The following is a 23013-nucleotide window of genomic DNA, read 5'->3' as shown; positions in this document are numbered from 1 at the left end:
TGGCAACCTGGCCTAAAAACCTGCCAAATCAAACATACTAAGCTGCCCGTTTCCACAACTGAAGAATTTATTTTGGTTATCCATAAAGCACGGATCTCAAAATTTCAGCTTACACAGAAATAACTGAGACGTGTAACAGTAAGTTGAAATTTTTATGTAAACTGAAATGCACTTAGCTTTGCTAGGCAGATTTAAAAAAAACAAAAGACAACTTACTAATAAACGATAATTTGGCCAGCTTCTTAAAACACACCCAAGAACTTTTTGGTTCATTGTTTTTGAATCATTCTGTGAAATAAAATCAGTGGCCTATAGGCATGTACATCAACTGTTCTTTAAAAAATAAAATAAATAAATAAATAAAATCGTATGTAACAAGGTTTTTTCCCCACTTTTCCCATTGATTTGAAGGCTTTTTCTCTCCCGACGTAAAACAAACAGCAGTCAATACCTGGTTGCAGAACAAATTTATTCATAAGTAGAGCTGTCACATCACTCTCAAACGTGGCATTTTTGAAAAAAAAAATGTAACGCAAAACAGTATTTAATGTAACAATTGACCTTGTGCTAGTGCAGCATTAAGAAAAAAAAGAAAAAAGTGGAATTAATGGAGACATCTTGGATCGCACAGGGCATTCGGCTTGTCACTCACATACAGGCAAACTTCTCATTTCCAAGAGATGACTCTGGTCCGCCATCTGCTGGTGAACATGGGACATTACATACAAACAGGTCTAAAGATCCCGGCGTTTAATAACAATCTAGATTGACAGCAATCATATATGCAACACAGCCACTTATCTGCAAGCCTAAAACTCATGCCACGGGAGTTCTGGAGAGGATCTCCTTTTTAAAACCTAGTAGCAACAGTAACACTCTTAGAGTGAGAAAAAGCATTTTAGTGGCAAAGGTTCCCCTGAAATTTTTTTTCCCCCCTAGTGTTACAAATGCTGATCAAAAAAAAAAGAAAAAAAAAAGAAAAGAAAAAAAGTATATATACCGTCTCTGACTGCAAATGACATACATAGCTACCTCTGTAGTATCTGTAACTGCATGACAAAAAATATAGCAGTATACACTGAAAATACAGTTCATTACATATTTTTTTTATATCGTATGTACACAAAGAGCATTAAATTATAATACGAGTGAAATGTGAGGATTTGCGGCACAAGCAACTAAACTATTGCATAAGGGGAGAGTGATCGCTTGATAAATGTCATCTTTTTATATCCCCGCTGCGTTTTATAACTGAGCTGAGCACGCGCTTTATTAGCAAAGACTCTTTTAATATTAGTTATGCACAAACACATTTTACACACGTGCACTTGTGTTTCTCAAGACTCCCTTTACCATTGTATTGATAGTTGAGAAAGACTAGGAATGCCACCAAAATAAAACTGTGGTGTTTTGGAGGGAAAAAAAGAAAAGACAAAGAGCCTCACAATCCATGCATGCTACCGCATTTCCCCCCAAAAATACAAACAGCTACAGAAATCCCAGTAAATCCTTAAATCCCGTGATCCCTCGTGACTGCACAGAAAATGAGCCTGGTCACATGCAGGGGTCGTAGATGGTCTCAGAGTAACAGTCTTAATTTGCTTTGGAAGCTCTAGCAAAAAACAAACACCCAAAATACAAAAATGAACCCAACACCTTAATGGTTTCACATGTCCAAATAGACCTTAAGCAGAGCCAAAAGGAAGGTCAGCACCATTAGGTGATTTGCTTCGTGTGCACAAACACAATCAGGCAGATTTGCATTGGGTAAGAGGTGGTCTTCAAAATGATTAGCTTTTAAGAAGGCAGGAATGTGTCATACAGTGAGGAAAGTCCAGTGTTCTCCACTCTGCTGCCTGGGAATGACTGGTGAGCCGAAGTGGCTGGAAGTGCCTCACACAGTGAGAAGAGGAGCTTATACACAGCTAAACAGCAGTTCAACTGATTCAGGAAAAACAAAGAGATGTTTTTGTTTGTTTTGCATAGCAGGACACACACACACACACACACACACCTACCTATTACTCCATGTTTTAAATTGTATTTAAATAACTCGCGCTTGTTGGAAAAGACTTCCTTACATTCGCCACTTCAGTCGCTAAATTTAATACAATTTTTCACTGTGAGAAAATGTAATCTCAACTTCAGAGAAGTACGCTTGTACCTACTCCCAATTTTACTGAATCCCATCCTCGCTGTGGTTGCCTCTCCTAAGAGCATGTATACCTGCAAGGCTGCCCTCTAGTGGAAACCCCCCTCCCCCAAAATGAAATACAAAGACTTGAGAGGCTGAAATGTGTGGCGCGTGCATCAGGAGTTTACATCCTCTGCTGCACATTATTACAAGTGAAAACGCATAAACTGCAAGAAATCCGGCACCTTACTAAGATTACCGAACACTTGAAATACACTGCCCTCAGTAAAGCAGTAACTTGTCTCCCTTCCAAAAAAACAATACTAAGACTTATGGTCTAAATAAGAGAATCAAGCATTAAGAGGAAGCATCCGTCAGCTCTGTAGTGACAAATAGCAAAAGCATTTAAGTAGTTTTATACATGGTAAAGGTGCTTTAGTGTATGCTGTTAATATCAAAGGCAAACTTGTGTGGAAATGAGCAAATGCATACAAATATTAGAAAAAAAAAAATAGGTTATGCTGGCCACTCAGAGACTTCGGCAAGGCTGGCTGGTTGTTGACGGAAGAGTGCTGGTGCTTCGTCCACACCCACACACACACTTTCAGAGCTACAAGTATGTGTCCTGCTCTGTGCTGCTGAGGCTTTGTGTAGATCGCTGAAGAGTAGATTCTTTGGCAGAGGGGAGGTCTGTAGGAGGTGTTTTCTGCTCTCCAGCTGAGTCCGTTTCAGTCTGCGCCGCGGCCTCTGGCGTCACACTGTTGCCTGGAGGCGGGGCAGGCGGTTCTGTGGATGACGATTGAGGGTCACTGAGAAGAGGGTAAGGATTGGGAATCTCCTCTGTGGGCTGGGATTTTTTCATGCTCTTCTTTTTCTTACTCTTCTTCTCCTTGCCCTTCTGCAGCTGTGGGATAGTCTGAGGCACTTCAAGTACAATGGTGGGGTTCTGCTGCAGGTCCTGACGCCTGGGTGGCTCAGCCAGCATGATGATCCGAGCGCCGTGCATTCTTGGAGGCGGTTTGAAATTGAGCTCCCCGCGGTTCTTCTTCCAGCGCTTGAGCTGGGTGTGATGCTCTCGTTCCACGTCTCGCGCCGTCACCGGCACCTCGAGAATCTGCAAAAGGAAAAATCAAGTCACCCGGTCACTGCTGTGCTCACATGTTCCTTCCATGACTGGCAATTGTACTGAGACTGTGAACTTTGTCTGCAAATGCCAAATGACCGCCACACACAGTCAAGCCGGCGCTACATATAACAGGGGGTATTGTTTGGGAAGACAGACCCTCACACAAAGCTCGATACAAGGAACCAGACACCATGCAGCCAGCACTCTGGTCAATTTGTCTGTGTGTCACTTTAATTCACTCTCTCAGACTCACTGGTGTTCTCTTGACTACTTGTAGGAACATTTATTGTTCCCTCTAACTCCTCCCTCACAATATGACACAATGCTGTTTACATCACTGCCGAATAATCAGACACGACTTCTCAATAACAAAGTCAAATCACATGTTTAGAAAACATTGATATCAGCAAAGTAAAATAAACTCTGTTTTTAAATTATATTTTCCTTGATTCTTGGGTAGCCTCACATGACTAGGTAACTCGTGTGATGAGAAGCATGATATCTGGGATGTAGTTCCTCCTTGAAAGAGCAAACTAAAGGACAACTAGAGACCATCTTTAGGCATCTATACGACTCGCTGCTAGTGCAATACCTTCAGTTTTTGGAGACAGTTACCACATTCAACTCTAGGCCTGGATTACACTTCTAGAAGCTGCAAATCAAAGATCAGAATCACTGGCAGGACACCGAGGACATTTCAGCCTGAAGGCAAAGCAATCTGGGAAAAACCCCTTACCTCTTGAACAAGGAAACCCTCCTGCATGTATCGAGGCTCTATCGCCCTGAGAAGCTCCATGGTCTCATACTGGCCTTGGCAGGCCTTAAGCTTCTCACGAGTTCCCAACATGCACTTGAGTAGCACCAAGCCCACTCGGAAAATTATCTTCACTCCTAAAAGGAGGAAGAAGGAGCCGATGAGTCAATTTCAGAGTAAAGACGCTCTATGAGGCACCGCTGCAGATACATACCATCGCAGAGGAACATGTCCCAGACGCGCAGCACCGATGCCCAGGGTAGGGTTCTGGAGAAGGCACACATAAACCATTCAGTCATGTAGAGGATGGGGTCGATCTTATGTTTCTCCAGATGCCGGAAGGCTAGAGGGGAGACGCGTCGCAGCAGGGCGAAGAGTATCTCTCCATCTAACTGTATAGCTTCCTGAAAGAGGGAGCGGTGGGGGACACTAAACAAAAAACGTATTGTACTCTGCATTGCTGGTGCTGAAATGAGATATGCACATACACGCTCATCTATTAAATTAAACCAGTCCTTATTTCTACACATTGTTTTCCCATTATGCACAACTACCCAGATTTTGCACTTATGAGGAAACATTTAATTAGCAAACCTTCTTTCATAACATGGAATTCATAACTGCAACAGAAACCAAGAGGAGGCAATTATTACGCAAGAAAGTTTACTCAAACAGCTTACTGAGAAAATAAGTCTGTAAACAGCCCACTGCCTTCATCAGAAAACCATAACCACAGTGCCACTGCGTCACACACACACTGTGGGAAACAAAATACACATTCTAGTTTTGCTGAGCAAAAGGCCTACAAGTAGGTGTGCACAGCTCTGGTAGCAGTGGAGTCAACTGAGGCTATATTCTCTTTGCATTTCCAACACTGAGCCATATCATCATGAACGCTTTCAAGTGTTTCAGTCTCACCAGGCCGGGACTGTAGTAACCAGGAAGATACTTCTCACAGATCTGGACCAGCCCCCAGAAAGCATCCTGTAGAATCACACACACATACACACAATGTAAGGGTAGTTCTTTGTTATACTTAGAGAGGCATTCCAGGGGTCACAGAGAAGCTGGAAAACATTAGAAATGTTCTCTTAAATACAAGATTTTCTAGCCATTCTACCCTTATGAAGCACTCGGGCCCCCTTAGGACACTGGCCAATTTGGTGTGTATAGTGTTATTGTGTCACACAGTGTGGTGTCGAACCAAAATCCTTTCCCAAGCAACTATCCACAATAAAAAGCCATCTTTGCAACACCCCGGACACTTATTTAGCTGGTAATTTACTTAATTGAAATGCTCACCAGGACAGAAAACTGCATGTATATATAACCACCACACACATCTGATAAATCCACTTCAAAGTCTGCTCTCTCTCTTATGTCTGAAGTTCATACTTTAGGTTGTGAGGAGAATTTTCCTTCAACATATTAATTGCTTAGTGCTTTTAATGACCACAAGACTTTCCTCAAACTGAGAGTGTGTCTAAAAATCACACACCATGTCTAACTAAGCTAAACTGAATAAGTGGAATTCATGATTCCATTAGCTGATACTCTGACATACATGCAGAGACTTAATCTGTGGAATGATAGGATTTTTCCAGCGATGCTATCTGCCTCGTTTTTTAGTTCAAAATTTCCAAACCCTTTTACAGTCATCTTGGCTGCTATCATAATCTCAAATTCGATGTATTATTTATACTATGGAGCAGCTCTGGAAATCATCTACAGATTACATCATTTGTACACTCAGTCCCTCTGCAGTTCAGCTCAAAAATACTTTCCCGAGGTCACAAACTAAAACTGAGCCTTACAAAATAAAAGAAACAGCACTATTTCTATTTTCAGTGTGGATTTTAGTTTTAAAGACCATAACAAGTCTTCAAGTGTTCAGATCATCCACACCAAGGGACACAATTTATATGGTGAGTGATGGTGTGTGTTTGTATTGAAGGCAGTTCGTACCTCAGCAGGCATGTGCATAAGCAGCACTGCAGCAATAGGAGCCTGGGCCTGGCAGTATCCCTCCTCTGGTCTGTAGAGAGTATAAGCCTTAAGAACACGGAACAGGTCCTTCTGCCTGCACACACACACACACACACAAACATGCAACATTTTAGCATATTCAAATAAGATGCAGTAAACAACTCCCGTGTTGTACGTCACATTGTGGTAGACTGCTCACCCGTGTCCTCCCCGTGACACAAACATCTCGTGAAAAGGAAACTGTCGATGGAGGTCTTTCTCAATTACATCAAGCCATTTGGGGTCTCCCGGCTGGCTATCCAGCTCCTGACAAAAAGAGCATGGGGGACATGAGAGTGAGATCTCTTTGTGATACGGTATAAGTGATTATATTGTCTTTAAGTAGGAGGACTACAAACCCCTGATTCTTTTTTATAGGATTTAGTGATCTCAGCAATAAATTAAGTTATTCATTCACTATAAAGGTCAGTGAATTGTCTAACCACTGCATGAGCAGAGGCTAGTTTTAAACTTTATATTTGAAAAGATTCAAGATCTGCATCATTATTCATTTGATGCTAGCATGCATTTTGAACACTTAACCTGAATAGAAAACAAACCAAACAAAAAAGATCAATAATAAAAACTGCCATTGCTCCAGCTCTTTGGTAAAAATATCTGGGTTCTCACTCAAATGAGTAATGCTTGTGGATGACCACACTTTCAGTACCAATTTCAAATGAAATTTAAAAATGAAATGAGCTCAAAGTAGAGTTTAAGCAGAGATGTGAGGAGGAAGTGAAAGAGGAAGCTGTCGGACCTGAAACTTTCCTTGGTTCTGCTCTCGCTTCACCTTCCCACCAGACAGGTAGAGCCATGCACGGCCTCTGAGGGCAGGAGGAATTCCTTTCTGGCAACGCAGCCTCACCTGAGTCACAGAACAAAAGGGTTTCCCAAATAAAGCAATATACCAAAGGACCATGGGAGAATGTAGCTTGAGAAAAGCTAAGAGAGGCAATCTGGTGCGCAGATACAGCAAATGGTTTTCATCAGAGCGCTTCCACTGGTATTTGTTCCCTTTTTTGAATAAGTGTAGTTTTGTACTTAGAAACTAACAACTTACACTTAGGATGCATTGACTTGTAGCACTGCATGCACTCTAAAAACTCTTACAACCCAGTGATTTGACTTCCTTCTTTTCAGCAATGAAAATGGCCAGTTACTACTTATCTAGATCACCAATTTATTTGGCAGATGCAAGATCAGAATTTGATCAAAGACGAGCCAAAATTTGGGGATATTCTAACATCTGAGTCTCTTATTAGAGCTTCACTTATACATGTAACATTAAAAACATGCCACGTGATTTATATCTTCAGGATGCAGAAAACAAAACATTATCTCCAAGGGGGCGACTACTTAAGGTGCATAGAAACATAAACAGAAGTCATACACAAACACTCTACCACCTGTGACTCAGGGAGTAGAGCGGGTCGTCTTCTTATCGGAAAGTCAGACTCCTCCAGCGTGCGTGCTGGAGGAGTATCTTGGGCAAGATACCGAACCCCAAAATGATCTAAAGACATCCAGCAGCGTGCGAGTGTGTGGAAGGGATAAGCATAGAAAAAAAGCTTGTTGCTGCAACTGTAGGAAGAACATTATGACCTTCAAAAGGGCCAAAATATACTAAAATGAATGCTGCAAAACATGACATTGATAAAATTTGATCTCAACTCGTGCCATCTCTCCAAGTTGAGGCTTTGCAATCTTTCAGCAGGAATCACAAACAGGTGTTGTCGCAACAGATTAGCTGACCCGACCTTCACATTTGAGTCCTCTTGAGACTTTTGACTTGACTTGCATTGCATTACCCTTTCTGAGCACATTTGTTTGCTCTAAAGCAAAGCTGGCACACTTCCTCAAGAACATTACAGTTCCTACTGTACAATTATTATCAATCATGGGGGCACAATAAAGGATTAGAAACCCTGACCTTTATTAGTACATGTACAGCGAGAAAAGGAACACTTCTCGCCGCTAAATTAGCCGTTTCTGTCATGTACAGAGCCACTTTTTGTATTCCTTTTGAAAGAGAATCATTTTATATGAAGCCAGTACAATCCCACCCTGAATCTGAAACCGGTAATTTGTCATACAGTATATGCAGTGATACAGGGACGGGGTTGTGTCCTGGCTTGCTGCTGATTCATGGGTGTGAGGTTAAGTTGCAGCTTTACGTCGATTCGCTGAGAGCATTTCACACAGAACCAGCTAGACAAGTGAAGCTGCAAAACAAAGTGTATACAAAGTCTGGTCCTTGTGCAATCATTTGAGCGTTACCGTTTGCTTTGTTTGATCATGTGTAAGAGTACCTGTGATTGGGGGGACAAAAACAAAAACTTCCTAGAAACGACACAATACAATTCAGCAAACCACCTTCAGAAACTCTTTAAAAGAAACTGATCTGGTGAGCTTCACATGGCTAACACCATGGAAGGCATACAACCAAGCCACATGTTTTATGTAACTGATTTAACACCTGGTGCTGACCTTATTGAATCGCTTGATCATCCACTTGTCCCAGTGGTTCAGCATGTCCAGCCACTTCACCTCTCTTTGCCTGAGCACCGCTGGAGGTATATCCTGAGCTCTGGTTACACAACAGGAGGGAGAAAAAAAATTACAAAGCTCAAATCATTTTTTGCGCTTTTTTGCTTGAAATGACAGCAAACGACACATCTTCTCTTCTTTTAGCACAGAAATAATTAGACAGGTGACAAAAGTTTGCTTGTTTTTGCAATAAGGCAAGTCTGAAATAAGCCTCCAAATTGGCCCAAGCTTTAAAAAGAAAACAATCTCACAAAGACAGTTTATCGTTCTGCATCTACCATCAGATCTGTGTGTGTGGCCATCACTCATTTGCAGTCAGCGAACTATAAAAGATACAAACTCAAGACCTATTTAATGTCAAAGCTCTCTGATCTGAAGGAGCTGCAGTCAGGATAATTTAACAGTAAAATATTTACAGGCAAGGAGGGAAGGGGGAGTCAAGGACTTTACATTATATTTTCAAACAGAAAAAGAAAACGTAAGCAAGTATAACCTACATTAGGAATTGTGGTCTGATGCTTTACTATGGTATGTAATTATCTCATCGGCACAAGCCTGTAATTGTAGGGCTGAAACGTCTTCAAAGAGCTCTTCTTATTTAAGACAGGCCTCTTCTGGTAACAAAGTGCAGCCTATGTGTTGTAGATCAGTGCAAGACTATACTGCAGCTTCAGCTCCCAGAGCCTTTAAACAATAAAGAGATACGTTTGTTGCCAAACAGTACAAGCTAAACACTGACTATCTACAGAGCTGAGCCAAAAGAGGCCCTCAGCTAAAGAGGCACCAAGAGCTGCGGCTCCAAGCCTGCCAAAACTCCACAAGACAGGAAACTCCCAGCCAGCCGGTGCTTGCCATAACTTTCACCCACTCCTTCCACTGTTTCACTGCTGTCATGCAGGCTTTAGACCCAGCACAAAAAGAAAAACGAAATAGATTTCTTACAAAAGAAAGAAAAGAAACTGATCTAATCTGTATTGCCAAAAGGCCAGAGATAAATTAAATCCAAGCATGACACAGACAGCCAGAAGTGCTCGGTCAGCACCCCCCCCCCCCCCACCACCACCGCAAAAAACTGTGTGACAGGCTAAACGAAAAACAATTTAACATTACATGGTAGAAATAAGAAGATTAATACGACTCGTTCAAACCTCATCTACGCGTTTACTGCTTGTGGTGACTGTGGCAAACAGAGGGTAATAAAAAAAAAAAGAAAGAAAGGAAAAAATAAAAACAACACGGTGCCACGCAGCTGGTTGGGAGCTCTGTTTGTCTGAGGCACATAACAACACCTGCACAACTTGTCATCACAACTAATGGACAACAGTAGGCTGCAAATTTACTACCTATTATTATTATCATTATCATTAAGCATGGCAAACCAACACAGATGGCCTCAGAGTTAAAGTAAACTTACGTGTCCTCTGAGTACTTCTGCGCCCCACCAATAAATCCATATTTATCCGCCTGCCTTTCGCTGGCGAAGCCGTTGATCTCAGAGTCGGATCCCAAGGAGCTTTCGTCGTCAATGTGACTGCTGCTAAGAGTCCTGATGCTCCCCGTGTCCACAGATCGACGGCCGTTTTCCATTTTGTCCATGGTAGCATAAGAAGAAGAAAAAAAACTAGCCTTCTAGCCGGGGCAGCTAACGTCAGCGAGGTTGTGGACAACCCAGAGTCAAATCTGCTCCTGTGCATATGCAGTCGAGTCAAACTGCACCGACGCCATGATTTCTGGGCGCGAGTTAAACTTTCCAACCGCTGTTTTGTCCGTAAATCTTTTCTAAGGGTGTGCTCCAACCGCTGGGTCACATTAAACTGGTTATGCTTGAGTTAACTTGAATGGGTTTTCCCCCAGTTTTAACATTAGCCAGCTAACTCTGCGTTGCTAACGTACTAAAAGTTAGCCTTAACTGCTTGTGACAACAATCCCAAACTATTTCTACATTGACCCCACCTTCAACGAACCGCCGCTACATTATTGTCTAGTTTTACATAGTTAGCCGATTACTTACTAAACCACCTGGTTAACGAACTAGTACATTTTGTCCTCGGCTAGCTGTGGCTTGGTTTTGCCGTCCTGTCATCCCACCCGAGAACACTATACGGATTTCTACATCTCCTAGTATCCCAAGCCTACCGCCCTCGCCTGGGCTTTAACATCCTAATGTTACGTCTGCCCCTAGCGGCTGCAGAAGAAAGAGGAAGCGAATCCCATGTCTGCTCTTTTCTGTGAGCACATGTGACCTGTCCTAATCCATGTCATGTTGCTAGATTTGCAAACGCAGCAGCAACAAAACCAGACCATTTAAAACTCCTTTATTTCAATGAATGAATCTCGTGGGCTCTACATGTTGTTACAAATTACCACTTAAGTTGCATCACAGAGAAGAAAAAGACTGAAGCAAAAGTGTGAAATCATGACTGCCATCCAGAGTATTATCCTTTTAACCTTTAAGGAGGACACGTTGTTTGCACACAATTGTATGAAAAATGCCATATAATGCAAACAAAAATTAATTTTATGACACAAACAACAACAAAATAAAGCAACAAAAAAATCATGTCTTCTTTCTGCAAGGATGGCTCACTTCTTTCTTCCACCTCTCTCCTTCAGTGCCAGATGAATGATCGAACCGTTGCTCATGTTGTAGTAAGCCAGTGAGTTGGAATCCTTGATGAAAATACCCTGAAAAGGAACCAAAAACAAAACAAAACAACAAATTAATAAATCAGCACTTTATATTAATTAATGCAGATGAGATCAGACATTCCAACAAAGCCATGAGCAAATCTTTACCTCATACTGCAACTTCTGTTTTCCTGCCGGCATGCCTGTAGCTTCATGGATTTTGACTTTAATGACAGACACCTGCGGAGACATTACATTTGCACATCAATAAGAATGCTGTGTGTGAGAAACGACTTAACCTTAAAGAGAGAAAACAAACCACATGTTGCATACCTGGTCTGTGACTGGGACAGTGAAATTCAGCACCTGGCCATTCAGCTTCCATTCACTCTTGTCCTGCATGTTAGGAACCTGTACTTTAACAGCCACTGGACCCTAGAGACAGGGAAAAGATTCAGACACAAAAACAGATGAAACTACATATCCATGTTCTACTAAGTAGGTTAGCTGTGTTTATCTTCAACTACCACAGCTGGAAACAAAGCCCTATATTACTACCATGTGCACAAAAAGAACTTTTCTTTTTTGCATATCTTTAAATGAATCTGATGGTCACACAAAGTCCCAATCCAGTCTACTGAACCACGAGAGTGATGTGGTAGCACTGGTAAATTATAAATGTAACGTAACACCTTTTCCACACTTTATTGATCCAACAAACCTTGTTTCTACGAAGGAACTCCTCCTCCGGAATCAGGTTATCCTCAGTCTTCATCTTCTTACTGACAGGCTCATCCTCATGAGGTGGGGGTGGGTGGATAGGTGGTGCTGGAGCAGCACTTGGTGGCTGTGGCACAGGTGGAGCAGGAACAAATGCTAGAGGAAGGGGAAAAAATAAGGTTATTTGAATTTAAATATAAAAATAAGGAAGGCTATGTATAAAAGGTTTGGTTACCAAATTACTCCAAGACAAGTAATATTTTCCCTAACAATGGTCATCTAGTTGTTTCTCATAAGCGCTTTAACCTTATAGAGTTGACGGATGCACAGGCATGTCCAGAACACATGATAGATGTAAGATACTATAGCTGCTATAGTATCTTACATGAGTCATGGGATTACGTGCAGACTTTAAACTATGTTCCAGTTTTTTTAAATTGTCTTGATAAGTATGATTTTATTTGACCTACGATCAATAATTTATGGTATGCTTTTGCTTGAAAATGTGATATTCTCCCCCCACACGGAAGCTGGTCATAGACATTATTAACACAATTCATCATATGGAACTGATTACCCTCTCACTGCGGCTACAGAAGGAGAAAGGAGAGAGACTTTGGGAACGATGGGATCGTTATATGTCAAGAGACTAGAAACTGATACCTCTGTGATGCAGAGGGACAGCTGCGAATTTGTTTGAATGGAACATGCACCTGTGTAATATGTAATATGTGTAAGTAAAACAAGGCGTTGTGTATTTTGGAATATGCGAACATATGTGACTGTGTTGGTTTCCCTTGCCCTCTTTAGTTCTGTATGTAAAATAAGATGAAAATCAATAAAGAGAAAGTATTAAAAAAAAGAAAAAAAGAAAATGTGATATTCTAAGGAAAGTGCTTTCAAAAATAAAAAAAATTAAATTAAAATAAAATAAAAACAAAAAAACAACACCCTACTGGTGGAAAAATATAACACATCAACCAATTAGAAAATTATATGGAACACGTGGCATTTGGTTGCTGAGGAGAAGTTCTTGGAGCAATGGCAAAAGAAAGAACAGTGACACCGATAGCAAGATTTGAGAATTGCAAGCCAGTCTGGAGTTTAAAGGTAGTGTGTAGTCAGGAATAATCAGTGTTGCATCTTATTGTGACACCTGATTGTTTTGGAACAACTACTTACAAAACAATGCCTGAGCCATTACCTGCATTTTATCTAATTCAAGAGCAAAATCAAAAGTAGTAAAAAACAGCCACTATACCCTTGACCCTAGGGGGTTAACTTACGGGCTGGAACAACCATGGGAGGTGGTCTGGGAGCCATGATGTGAGGCGCAGAAGGCGGCATGGGAACCACGTTAATGCGGGGAGCAGGAATCATGGGCGGCATTGGGGTAATAACTTGTCCTGGTGCAAGACGCACCACAGGAGCCACAGGTGGTCTCGGAATTACAGGTACAGCAGACAAGAGAGTGGTGCGTACTGGTGGTGCCACCTGTTACATAACAACATTACGTGATAAGAAGGTACAACAAAAAGCATTCAAATGTATACAATTACAATTTTAACTTACAGAGGGTGGGCGAGGCACCACTGTGACAGGGGGACTAGGTTTAGGCAAACTGGGTGCAGAGGAGGGGATGGGTGGCTGGTGATGAATTTCACTTGGCTTGCTAGGGCCAATTTTCTCTTTAGTGTCATCTTCTCCCACCAGTCCTTTGGCCTTGTGAATGGCTTCTATCTGCTCTTGCAGGGTGATGTTGGCCTGCGCTGCCTGCTGTGTACGAGCCATGCTTCCAGAGTGCCCATCCCAGGTAACCTGAAATGCAAAAGAATACAATTATTATTGTTATTATTATTGTTAAAGACAGTTTTATAAAAGCTGCAGTTACTCAGTGTTTTTACCTTCTCCTCTGGCTTTTGGATTTCTTCTTCCCCAATCTTTTTACCGATGGCCGTCTCTTCCACACCGAAGATATCAGTACGCCTCTCAGCCAGCTGTTTCAAGCTGCTCTCGATATCCAAACCAGGAGCATAAACTTCATCCTCAGTCTGTCTGTCTCTGATGCTGCGGTCTCTTTGCTCCAGCCAGCGTGGATCTAGCAGACCGATACGCATGTGCTCTGGCATCTTACTGGCCGGGATCTTCTCACCGGTAATGGGAGAGATGAGGTACTCGTCTGGAACTGCAACTGAAGGCTGAGGCTTGGATGCTGTAATGAAAAGGTAACATTAGTTAAAAAACAAAAACAAACAAATTGTACAAAGTAAAAACTTGCTCACATAACGAACAGTGTTACCTTTGGGGTCGTAGTCTTTGCGAATGATAACCTGATCTGGAGTTGGAGGCAGTGGAGGTGGCATGGGGGTGTCCGGTGGAAGTGGAGCCTTCATGCCATCATCCTCATCATCAGATCCCTAAAGAAAGCAGCAGGGGATGAATCGATTTTGTTACAAGATCTTAAAGTTTTCTTCTTTTTCTTTCTCCAAGCAGTGGGTTAGAAAAGATGCCATTTAATTAAAAGAAAAACATATAGTATCAAATCTATAACTGGTCAGACACAAACAGCTTGCAATCCGCAGTAATTAATTACTCCATCAGTTCTAACCTCATCCATGTCCTGTACTTGTGTGTCTTGATCAGGCTGTGAAGGCTGGCCTTCACCCCTATCCTCCCGCTCATCATCTTCACCATCGCTCTCCACTTCCATCTCTACCTCCTCACTCTCTCCAAACTTCTCATAGCGCTCCTGGATCAGGATGCGAGCACCGAGCTCCTCTGGTGTGGTAGGTGGTGGGAAGTGGCCTAAGGAATTTGAGATGCCAATAAAGATTAAATGATTGTACCAATATTTACAGGTGGGGGTTACTATTTAAAGATATAGTTACTGTGATTATAATTACCTTGTTCATTAGGCTGGAAATCCACTGTTTCGACCACTACAAAGTCATGCCAGTCAATTTGGGCATATGCAACTCGTTCTTTCTCCCTTTCCTCCTCCTCCTTCTTCCTCTCGCGCTCCTGGTACTTTGCCCATTCAACACGGTACCTTACCTGATGGTTGGACAACAGGACATATTACAACCATGGGAAAGAGCAAATGTAAACGGTTATTTTGAGAAACAGTCACTGTTAAAACAGAATACCTGGTCCATAACCTCTTTTGGGTTCTCGGCTTCCTTCTTGAGTTTGGTCAGTAAGCCTTTGGGAGGGATCAGAATCTAAAGGATTAAAGTCGAGAATCAATATAATGCTTAGAAAGTTTAGAATCACCACTTGAATAAATACACACCCAGAGAAGACCAATCTGTTAAGTCACCTTAGTATACTGCTCCACCAGCTTGGTGAAGTAATTGAAAAGGCTGTGCTGTGGTCGCAAAAAGTCAAACTGGTAGTTCCTCTGTTCCTTCTGCATGAGCTGAGTGAGAAACTGGCGCCCGTTGCGAGCAACAAACTGGGCAGTGAGCTTGACAACATCCAGGTCAAATGCTGAGATTGATGGAGGATCTGCAATGAACTCAAACTCAGGGGGAGGTTCTTTGGGGACCACTGTCTCCTGAATCACCTGTGACTGAACCTAAAAAAACATGTAAAATATTAGTCAGGGTCAAAGACTACCAGACCTTTTTTTTTATTATTAAAAAAATAAAAAATAAAGTGCAAAGTGAAGTTCAATGACTTACTTTCTGAGGAAGCTGCTGGGACTGTTGCATAGCCTGCTGCATAACTTTGGGCACAGCTGCAGATGGCTCTTGAGCTTTCCCCTCCTTAAATTCATTGACTTTGTGGCGATAGTAGGCATGGTAGGGGTCATTCGGGTTGAGGAAGTTAAACTTTGGATTGTTGATCTCATTCTGACGGATTCTTGCCTCAAATTCAGGCCCGTTCCTGTGAATTGGCAAGAATTAGTTATGCCATATACATGAAATCCAGTTACCATTACATATTTAAAAAGCTGCCACATATAAAATAACCAACCTTGCAACAAAGCTGGCTGTCTTGTCAACAATGTTTCGGACCTCGGGAGGTGGATAAATGATACCAACAATAGGTTTTGTGGCTGGCGTTTCTTCTGCTGTTGAATCATTCTGTTGCCGCAAAAGCACATTTGTTAGTTAGAATAAACCAAAGAAGGGTTAGATGAATAAATAAAAGAATAAAGTAAAAACAACAGTGGTCTACTTAACACCCACCCGATGTTAAAGCTTTTCCAACTACACCAAGTAATATTTCCCCTGCTCTACTACAATTTACAACACTCAAAGCATAGACAACATTTTGAAAAACTTTAAATTTCGCTACAGTAGTCCACACCATACGGTAAAAACTACCAAGTGCTGTGATGAAAGTGGGTCGGTGAATTTTCTACGTGAAAAAATGTGGTACAAGACACATTGATCCAAATATCCGTTTTCAATTTAGCAAGTGACAGCAAAGTCTCAGCAATTACCTTCAGGTTCGAACTGAGATTTTAGACGTCGTGTGTAGATTTACCATCACAGCTAACTACGGGCTAGCAAGGTTTAATGCTGCGACCTCAAACGTTTAGCGAAAGAAAAAGAAATAGACGCTAGCTGTTCGCTAAATTCAAAAATCAAAGAGACAGTTCAAAGTATAGAAAGACAAAAATCAACCCAGTTCACAAGTTAGCCGACAAAAAGCAAGCAGTATGTAGGCTACACTGCTGGCATTAGCTAACTAGCAGCGGTACCCTTACCTTGTTGTTAGCCTCCGGCTGAACGATTTGAACAGGCCCAGGCGGCATGGCTGCGACTTATTGTAAAACTGGAAGTAACCTGCAAACACAAAACCAACAAAAAAACCAAAACGTATTTTAAACACTACTTTTTAGCACATGCTATGTCAACAATAAAGGCTACAGGAGCTAAAAGCTTAAAATTTGCCGTGGTTAAACACACTTACTACGTCGCGCTTTCGTTGACCCAATGGAGATGAATTACTTCCGGAAATAAACCGCACAGCATTGTGGAACTTGGAGTACTTTTTTTGGACGTTGCCAAGGAGATACGGTATCAACAGACTGCACAGTGTTTTTCAGAGCTGTGTCATTTATAAAATAGTTTGTCAGACATGAGTCAGTTGCTGGGTAGTCAGGACTGTATCGAAAGCCTCCGAAAAGACCTGGTTGACCTTCAGGGAGCGATTCTGGACGTGTTTTCTCGAACCGGACCGCTCCGCTTTTCTTCCTGGAAGTTCCCGGACAAGCACTCCTGTAATCTAGACATGGTAGCTCTGCTAGAGCAGTATGACTTTGTGGATGGGGAAGATGCGTTCAATCAGCACTCCCACATTGTTTTACTGGAGTTGGTGGTTGACAGGTAATACATAACAATGACAATTTTATTATATAGCACATTTACATGAAAATTCATGTGCCTAACACAGAAAATTAAGAAACATAAAAATGTTAGATGTTTTAATATTGCTATTATTATTACATACACAGTGAAAATAAACGCGGTTTACACTGTACAATGAAATTCTTATTTTGCCAGTGTCCCGTTGGGCCCATGCCTTGTGGATGTTTGCAAACAGACCTGTACAAATTAGTGCAGTAGCAGATAATGATAGTACAGTAACAGCCAACAGTAGTGTTGGTGTGGGAGCGGGGCAGTGCTGATTGTCTCATTCAGGAGTCCGATGGCCAACAGCTAGAAGAGAGTATTAGTGCTTGATTTCAGGCTCCTATAGAATCTACCTGAGGGCAAAAGTGTGGAGAGGTGGTGGGTGTGTATTGTCTCTAAAAATGTTGTGAGCCCTTGGTCGTGTAAATGCCGTGTAGTGATGTGAAGGCTGCTCCTGTGATGGACTGTGCAGTTTTTATCCCACGTTGGAGATCCTTCCTGTCAGTGCAGCTTCCAGTACCACTCTGTAACTGAGGTGGTGATGATGCGCTCAACTGTATGTTGAGTTGCAAAAAAAAATGCTGGAAAAAATGAGGATTTTAGTCGACATGCCACTTTCTCAGCCATCTTAGGAAGTACAGTCTTTACTGTGATTTCTTGAGAAACTTCTGGATGTTGTGAGATCTTCCTTAATTTGTGTCCCTTGGAATTTAAAGGTTTTCACCCTCTCTACCTGTCTCACAGATGTCTGCTGTGTGTATGCTGCTTTATCCTTCTCTTCACATAAAAAAATCAAGAGTTGTCGGTCTTATCTGCACTTAGGAAGAGATTATTTTGCTGACACCAAGCCACCAGTCCTGCCATTTTGTTTTCTATATGCCATCAGTGATCAGCCTAATGATTGCGGTATCATCTGTGAACTTTATAATGCTGCTGTTTGATGAATAGACATGAACAAAATCATTGGTACCCTTCTGTTGAAGGAGGAAAAACTCACACTAATCACTGAAATAACTTGAAACTGACAAAAGAAATAATCAGCAAAAATTGACATTACATTACATAAACACATAATAATTGTTAAAAAATGTTCTTCCCCTCCCTCTCTGGCTGAACAAGACTGCTGCTTCTTGTACAAAGCTCCAGTGCTTACATTGACCGACTGAGGGGCAGCCACAGGAGAGAACAAACGCCACAGAAGGGATGCCTGTCAGTTGGTCTCATAGTCACAAACTACTGGAGTAATTTAGTTCAATTTGCCAACATAAAGGTAGGCAGACTGCTTCATTTTAGTGAAGGCATAATTAAAAATAATGGCATAATGTTGCCAGTTAACTGATAGATCTCAGTGCTTTAGGTTGTCTTTCCTTTCTTAGGAGTCTGAACTCAGTAAAAGGCAGATGGAAAGAAACAGTGATGAGACAAACACTGCATCACCTGTCTCACCTCAAATGAGCTCAAGAACCAACTTTTGCAGCCGTTGCTTGTCTGCTTGGTCTTCAACGAGCACATTTGAAATTTCCCCACAGAATCTCACATCCTCCAGTCCCACCCACAGCAGTCCATGCTCTCCTGTGTTTAGCAGTCAAAACAAAAGCTGCCAGACTGTCGAATCATCACTCATTCCATGCGATGCGTGTCATCAAGTGCAAACTCTTTTGAGAAAGACAAGAGACGCTCTGGTAGACCTGCTTCAGAGCGAGGGCCTGCCCTCATCTCTGCAGCCTCTCTTAGCAGCTGTGGATGACTCTCTGGAGCTGGGACGCATGACAGCAGGCGATGTTTCCCAGTGGGCCAATGAACAGCGCAGGGACACGCGCAGGCTGGAAAAACACCTTCAAGATGTGCGCTGTACGGTGCAGCCTCTTAAAGACAGACTAGCAGTGGCAGAAGAGGAACAGAAAAGATTCAGGTCCCAGCTGGAAAGAGCACAAAAAGACTTCAATCAAGAGAAGGAAAAGCTTCAAATAAATTCAGTCCAGCTTGAATTTTCGCTGCAGAAAGCACAGAGAGTCATTAAAGAAACAGAGAAAAGGCTGCATGAGGAGCAACAGCAACATAAGAGGGGTGAGTGAAATTGTGAATAAACATGATGAGAATTCACTGGAATCACTTTTCTACTTTCACATTTTTGAACACAGACACTATGTCCTTGGAAGAGATGAATTTCAAACTGAAGGAGGAAATAGCATTGCAGCAAAATACCTTAAAAGCACTGGGTAAGACACGCACCTAAGATTAATCTACAACCTTTCTTTCATTTAAAAAAAAAGAAAGTATGTTTTGCAGAACACACACAAAATACATATTTATGCAGGCTAAGCATTTTTTTTGTGTGTTAGAACATGAAAAGAAAGGACTGCAGGAGAGTCTGAACACCTTACAAATAGAGGAAGAGGCCTGTTCTAAACTGCAGCACAGGATCCAGCAGTTAGAGAGTCAGATCTCCGACATTCAGCTCCTGCTTGATAAGGAGAAAGCCAAGTACCAGAGTGCCTGCCGTCAGCAAGAGGTCAGCATCACAGCAAGCACCTGATTATTAGTTGTTTTCCACTGGGCACTGTGACAGACTCACTTATGTGTGAGTCACACAGCAGTAATCAAATAGATTCATACATGTGTTGTTTGGTTGTGAAATCCAGTCAATGCAGGCAAAGCAGAAGTCTTTGTTAGAGAGAGTCGACGCTCTCTACGAAGAGTGTGAAGAGCTGCAGAAGCAGCTGGGGGAGAGAGATGAGAGGCAGATCGGCCTACAGAGTCAGCTGCAACAGATGTCAGAGGAGAAGGAAGAACTGCGGGCTCAGCTCACTCAACAGCAGGTAGATCAGAGCTTTTAAATGCACTTTACCCATAGTAATACCCAAAGAAGACATGTTTTAACCAAGTAGTATATGCTCCTATATTTTTTCCCCATCAGGACCTGTGTTTGAAGCTCCAAAATGAGAAACAGACCCTACAAAAACACACAGATGAGCTAAACAACTGTGTGGATGAGTTGAAGGAATATGTGCAAGCTTTGAGAGAGAGGGAGAGGCTGTTGGTGGCTTTCCCAGAGCTCAGCCCACTGGCTCAACCACAGAGTAGGCCGCTATGAATCACCTACTAACTAACATTACCTGTGTGTATTCAAATAAATGTGGCTTTGCACCTGTCAAACACTAGTTGACTGCGGCTATTAATACTTCAGAAAGCACAGAGTGCTAGTTTGACAGACTTGGAATTATAAGATCACAAAAATGACCCAGTGCATTTGCAGATGAAAGAGACAGTAAATCGGAAAAATCAGTGCACATTAAAGTATTGCTCTTGTCTTCAATCTTGTCATTTTTAAGGAATATTTCTCATTTTATTCCATGTAAAAAAGGTACAGGAAATGTGCTTCTGGATATGCAGCAGCAACTGCAAGCAAATAGCATTCGTATAAATGTTTTGGAGCAGGAAAATTCCACCCTTCTTAGAAGTCTGGAGAAACTGGGAGAAAGAGCACAACATAATGCAAGCAGGGTAAGTCATTAGGTAGGATTCTTGTGATGCTACATAAATAGAAAACACGTGAATAGACGTATATCATGGATGAATAAACAACTTCAAACAGGGTTTTGTGGTTGTTTATTGCTGAACATCATATATATGCATTTTTAACAGGAAGCCTCCACTCAGCAGACACACACTGCTTCTCTGCCCAGCACACCAACGGAAAAACGTCCAGCGTAAGTATTCTGCTCTTTAGATTAGTCTGAGTGATACTGTGCATCCATTGTTGCCTTCTTCTTTGCTCCACAGGCAGAGCAGTGATGCAGCAAGGCTGGGGTACGTTAACAGAGGAAAGGAAGCAGGAGGAGGAGAGAGTGGTGTGGAGTCAGAGGATCGTGTATCCACCTCCCCCTCGTCCATACAAATCCACCTTCAAACACTCCACCTCAACACAGCGTGCACTGCTGCTAAAAGCCCTGCAAAAGTACACAGCCCTTCTCAACTTTATCACTCCCGGGCCTGGAATCAGAGGAAAAAATGAAACAGTGGAGGTGTGAGCAGAAGCTGTTTTTGCAAGCAATATACCTCGTTAAGAATTACTGGCAACAACTACAAGTGCCTAATTTTCTTTCTACGTAAATTCTGTTTTTTTGAGTTTGTGTGATTACATATTGTCATTATGTACAGTTATGGCAGTTAATATTACAGTTAAGATGGATTGCTCCATAATAAACACATTATTAATAAAGACTGTTTTTCACCGCTGTTAAAATAGGGCAGTTATGGCCCCTGCATATTAGGTTTCATGAAATGTGATATGCTTTCTCAAACAAGCCTGGATGTATCTGAATGGATAGCCTTCCCTCCGGATTGATCACATGGTTCTAAGTAAATAGGTAAAGTACCTTGAACGTCACAGAGACAGATGTCAGTGTCATTGTTTATGTGCTTGCTGACAAGGATGTGGGAGTTTCCAGGGAAACACAAGTGCTTGCTGGTTTCACTGAATCCCTTCTGACCTTCAGGTCAGTCCCTGCAGTGTAAGCTTTCAGTAAAATTGAATTGAATAAACAATCGTGTTAGTATAAACACTGACCTTTTACCAGTTTTACCTGAATGGACACATGACCTGTCATTTCAGTCACTTCACAGACAGCATGTGACCTGAAGGTTAATCCCTAATTGGCTTAACTATAGCTGTGTAATCAAGCATATAATTTAAGGTAATTTTAAGCACTTTCAACCAGTGCCATAGATGTCACTGAAAGTCATCTCTAATGCTATGCTTGACTAAACATTTCATTCTTATGAAGAAAGATATTTTGTCATTCCAATGAGCAGTTTGCCATGAATAAATATAAACTATTGTTTATTTAGCTAGTATATACATATGTAAAAAACAACAACAACAACAACAACAACTTCAATGTGCCTCTATGATCTAATGGAAAATTTGTGCTTCACCTCATTTAACCTCAGTGTACTGTTGGTGTGTAGCTGTGACTTTCTTGAATAAAGAATGAGTTTGTAGTTTTGAAAACAAACTAAATGTGAATTGTGTTCAATGTCACGATGCAGTCTGTCTTCATTATCAGGCTGGTGCCCACATGACTGCAAGAACTGAGCTCCCTATGGCTGAACAGCCAAAGATTATATCAATATCAAGATTATATAGTGACGAAACGTTTCTCCCACAAAACGCTACGTCCAGATGAACAGAATCAACTTTTGGAGATCCACCGTAGCATAGTTAGAAACCATTTGTAGGCTTAGGTTCTTCCCCAAATTGTTTATGCTTTGATTTTTCCTCCATTTCATAAACAATCATGTCAGTATTGCTTACTGATGTAATTGTAGTTCTTATCTTGTGCTTTTGGCTGGACACAAGCATTCATTGGCATTAGTCATACCCACTTGCCTGGTTCACCTCAGATCACACTCAGTTCATTAAACCTAAATCTCACTCTTCAAGTTCATTTCCTGTTTCTGTTGGCGTGCCCCAGGGTTCGGTATTGGGGCCTCTTTTATTGATTATTTACATGCTTACATTCTGTCACATATTTCGGAAATACAATATTAACTTTCACTGCTGCGCAGATGACACTGAGCTGTATATTTCTTCCAAACCCAATTTCACCCTTCCACCCATCTCACTTTGTGACTTCCTCATGGAGGTTAAAACATGATTCTCCACCAATTTTCTCAAACTCAATAGTAATAAAACTGAAGATCCACT

At 41.7% G+C, this 23013-nt stretch overlaps 3 protein-coding genes across 4 annotated transcripts; 1 reads left to right on the top strand and 2 right to left on the bottom strand.

The window, feature by feature from the left end:
• Positions 1-450: 450 nt before the first annotated feature.
• Positions 451-10759, bottom strand: LOC101471442 (TBC1 domain family member 10A). Its single transcript, XM_004544704.4, has 9 exons — positions 10004-10759; positions 8530-8629; positions 6800-6907; positions 6200-6306; positions 5980-6094; positions 4933-4998; positions 4229-4418; positions 3997-4151; positions 451-3248 (listed from the first exon to the last, which is right to left on the bottom strand). The coding sequence occupies exons 1-9, from the start codon at positions 10183-10185 to the stop codon at positions 2745-2747; spliced, it is 1527 nt and encodes a 508-aa protein (XP_004544761.2). The 5' UTR covers positions 10186-10759; the 3' UTR covers positions 451-2744.
• A 129-nt stretch (positions 10760-10888) lies between these two features.
• Positions 10889-16991, bottom strand: sf3a1 (splicing factor 3a, subunit 1). The gene is made up of 16 exons (XM_004544186.2): positions 16861-16991; positions 16655-16733; positions 15916-16025; positions 15621-15825; positions 15257-15514; positions 15084-15158; positions 14841-14991; positions 14546-14742; positions 14237-14354; positions 13842-14149; positions 13510-13755; positions 13224-13431; positions 11939-12093; positions 11551-11652; positions 11386-11457; positions 10889-11274 (listed from the first exon to the last, which is right to left on the bottom strand). Exons 2-16 carry the CDS (start codon positions 16700-16702, stop codon positions 11173-11175), a joined length of 2355 nt encoding a protein of 784 aa, XP_004544243.1. The 5' UTR covers positions 16703-16733; positions 16861-16991; the 3' UTR covers positions 10889-11172.
• A 37-nt stretch (positions 16992-17028) lies between these two features.
• Positions 17029-22307, top strand: ccdc157 (coiled-coil domain containing 157). 2 transcript variants are annotated; one of them, XM_076890720.1, is made up of 10 exons: positions 17029-17276; positions 18423-18573; positions 18680-19370; positions 19445-19522; positions 19646-19815; positions 19946-20122; positions 20221-20383; positions 20668-20807; positions 20949-21013; positions 21087-22307. In XM_076890720.1, the coding sequence occupies exons 1-10, from the start codon at positions 17029-17031 to the stop codon at positions 21316-21318; spliced, it is 2115 nt and encodes a 704-aa protein (XP_076746835.1). In that variant the 3' UTR covers positions 21319-22307. The 2 variants fall into 2 exon arrangements, with proteins under 2 accessions (XP_076746835.1, XP_012772760.3); XM_012917306.4 differs by lacking the exons at positions 20949-21013; positions 21087-22307 and having other exon boundaries at positions 20221-20421; positions 20668-20798.
• The last annotated feature ends 706 nt before the right edge of the window (positions 22308-23013 follow it).

The sequence above is a fragment of the Maylandia zebra genome, linkage group LG12 (genome assembly GCF_041146795.1).
Source record: "Maylandia zebra isolate NMK-2024a linkage group LG12, Mzebra_GT3a, whole genome shotgun sequence".
Classification (NCBI taxonomy): Eukaryota; Metazoa; Chordata; class Actinopteri; order Cichliformes; family Cichlidae; genus Maylandia; species Maylandia zebra.
Note: the sequence above shows the minus strand (reverse complement) of the source record. Positions and strands in the feature narration are given on the sequence as shown.

Coding starts and splice junctions, on each gene's coding strand:
- LOC101471442 (XM_004544704.4), bottom strand. CDS start 10,185: ATGGACAAAATGGAAAACGGCCGTCGATCTGTGGACACGGGGAGCATC. Junction 6,307..6,799: donor AGAACCAAGGAAAGTTTCAG/GTCCGACAGCTT, acceptor TCTTTTTGTCAG/GAGCTGGATAGCCAGCCGGG. Junction 3,249..3,996: donor AGGGTTTCCTTGTTCAAGAG/GTAAGGGGTTTT, acceptor TTCCTTTTGCAG/ATTCTCGAGGTGCCGGTGAC.
- sf3a1 (XM_004544186.2), bottom strand. CDS start 16,702: ATGCCGCCTGGGCCTGTTCAAATCGTTCAGCCGGAGGCTAACAACAAG. Junction 15,826..15,915: donor ACAGCCAGCTTTGTTGCAAG/GTTGGTTATTTT, acceptor GCCAATTCACAG/GAACGGGCCTGAATTTGAGG. Junction 11,653..11,938: donor AGTTCCTTCGTAGAAACAAG/GTTTGTTGGATC, acceptor CCCTGTCTCTAG/GGTCCAGTGGCTGTTAAAGT.
- ccdc157 (XM_076890720.1), top strand. CDS start 17,029: ATGAGTCAGTTGCTGGGTAGTCAGGACTGTATCGAAAGCCTCCGAAAA. Junction 19,371..19,444: donor GCAACAGCAACATAAGAGGG/GTGAGTGAAATT, acceptor TTTTGAACACAG/ACACTATGTCCTTGGAAGAG. Junction 19,816..19,945: donor GTGCCTGCCGTCAGCAAGAG/GTCAGCATCACA, acceptor TGTGAAATCCAG/TCAATGCAGGCAAAGCAGAA.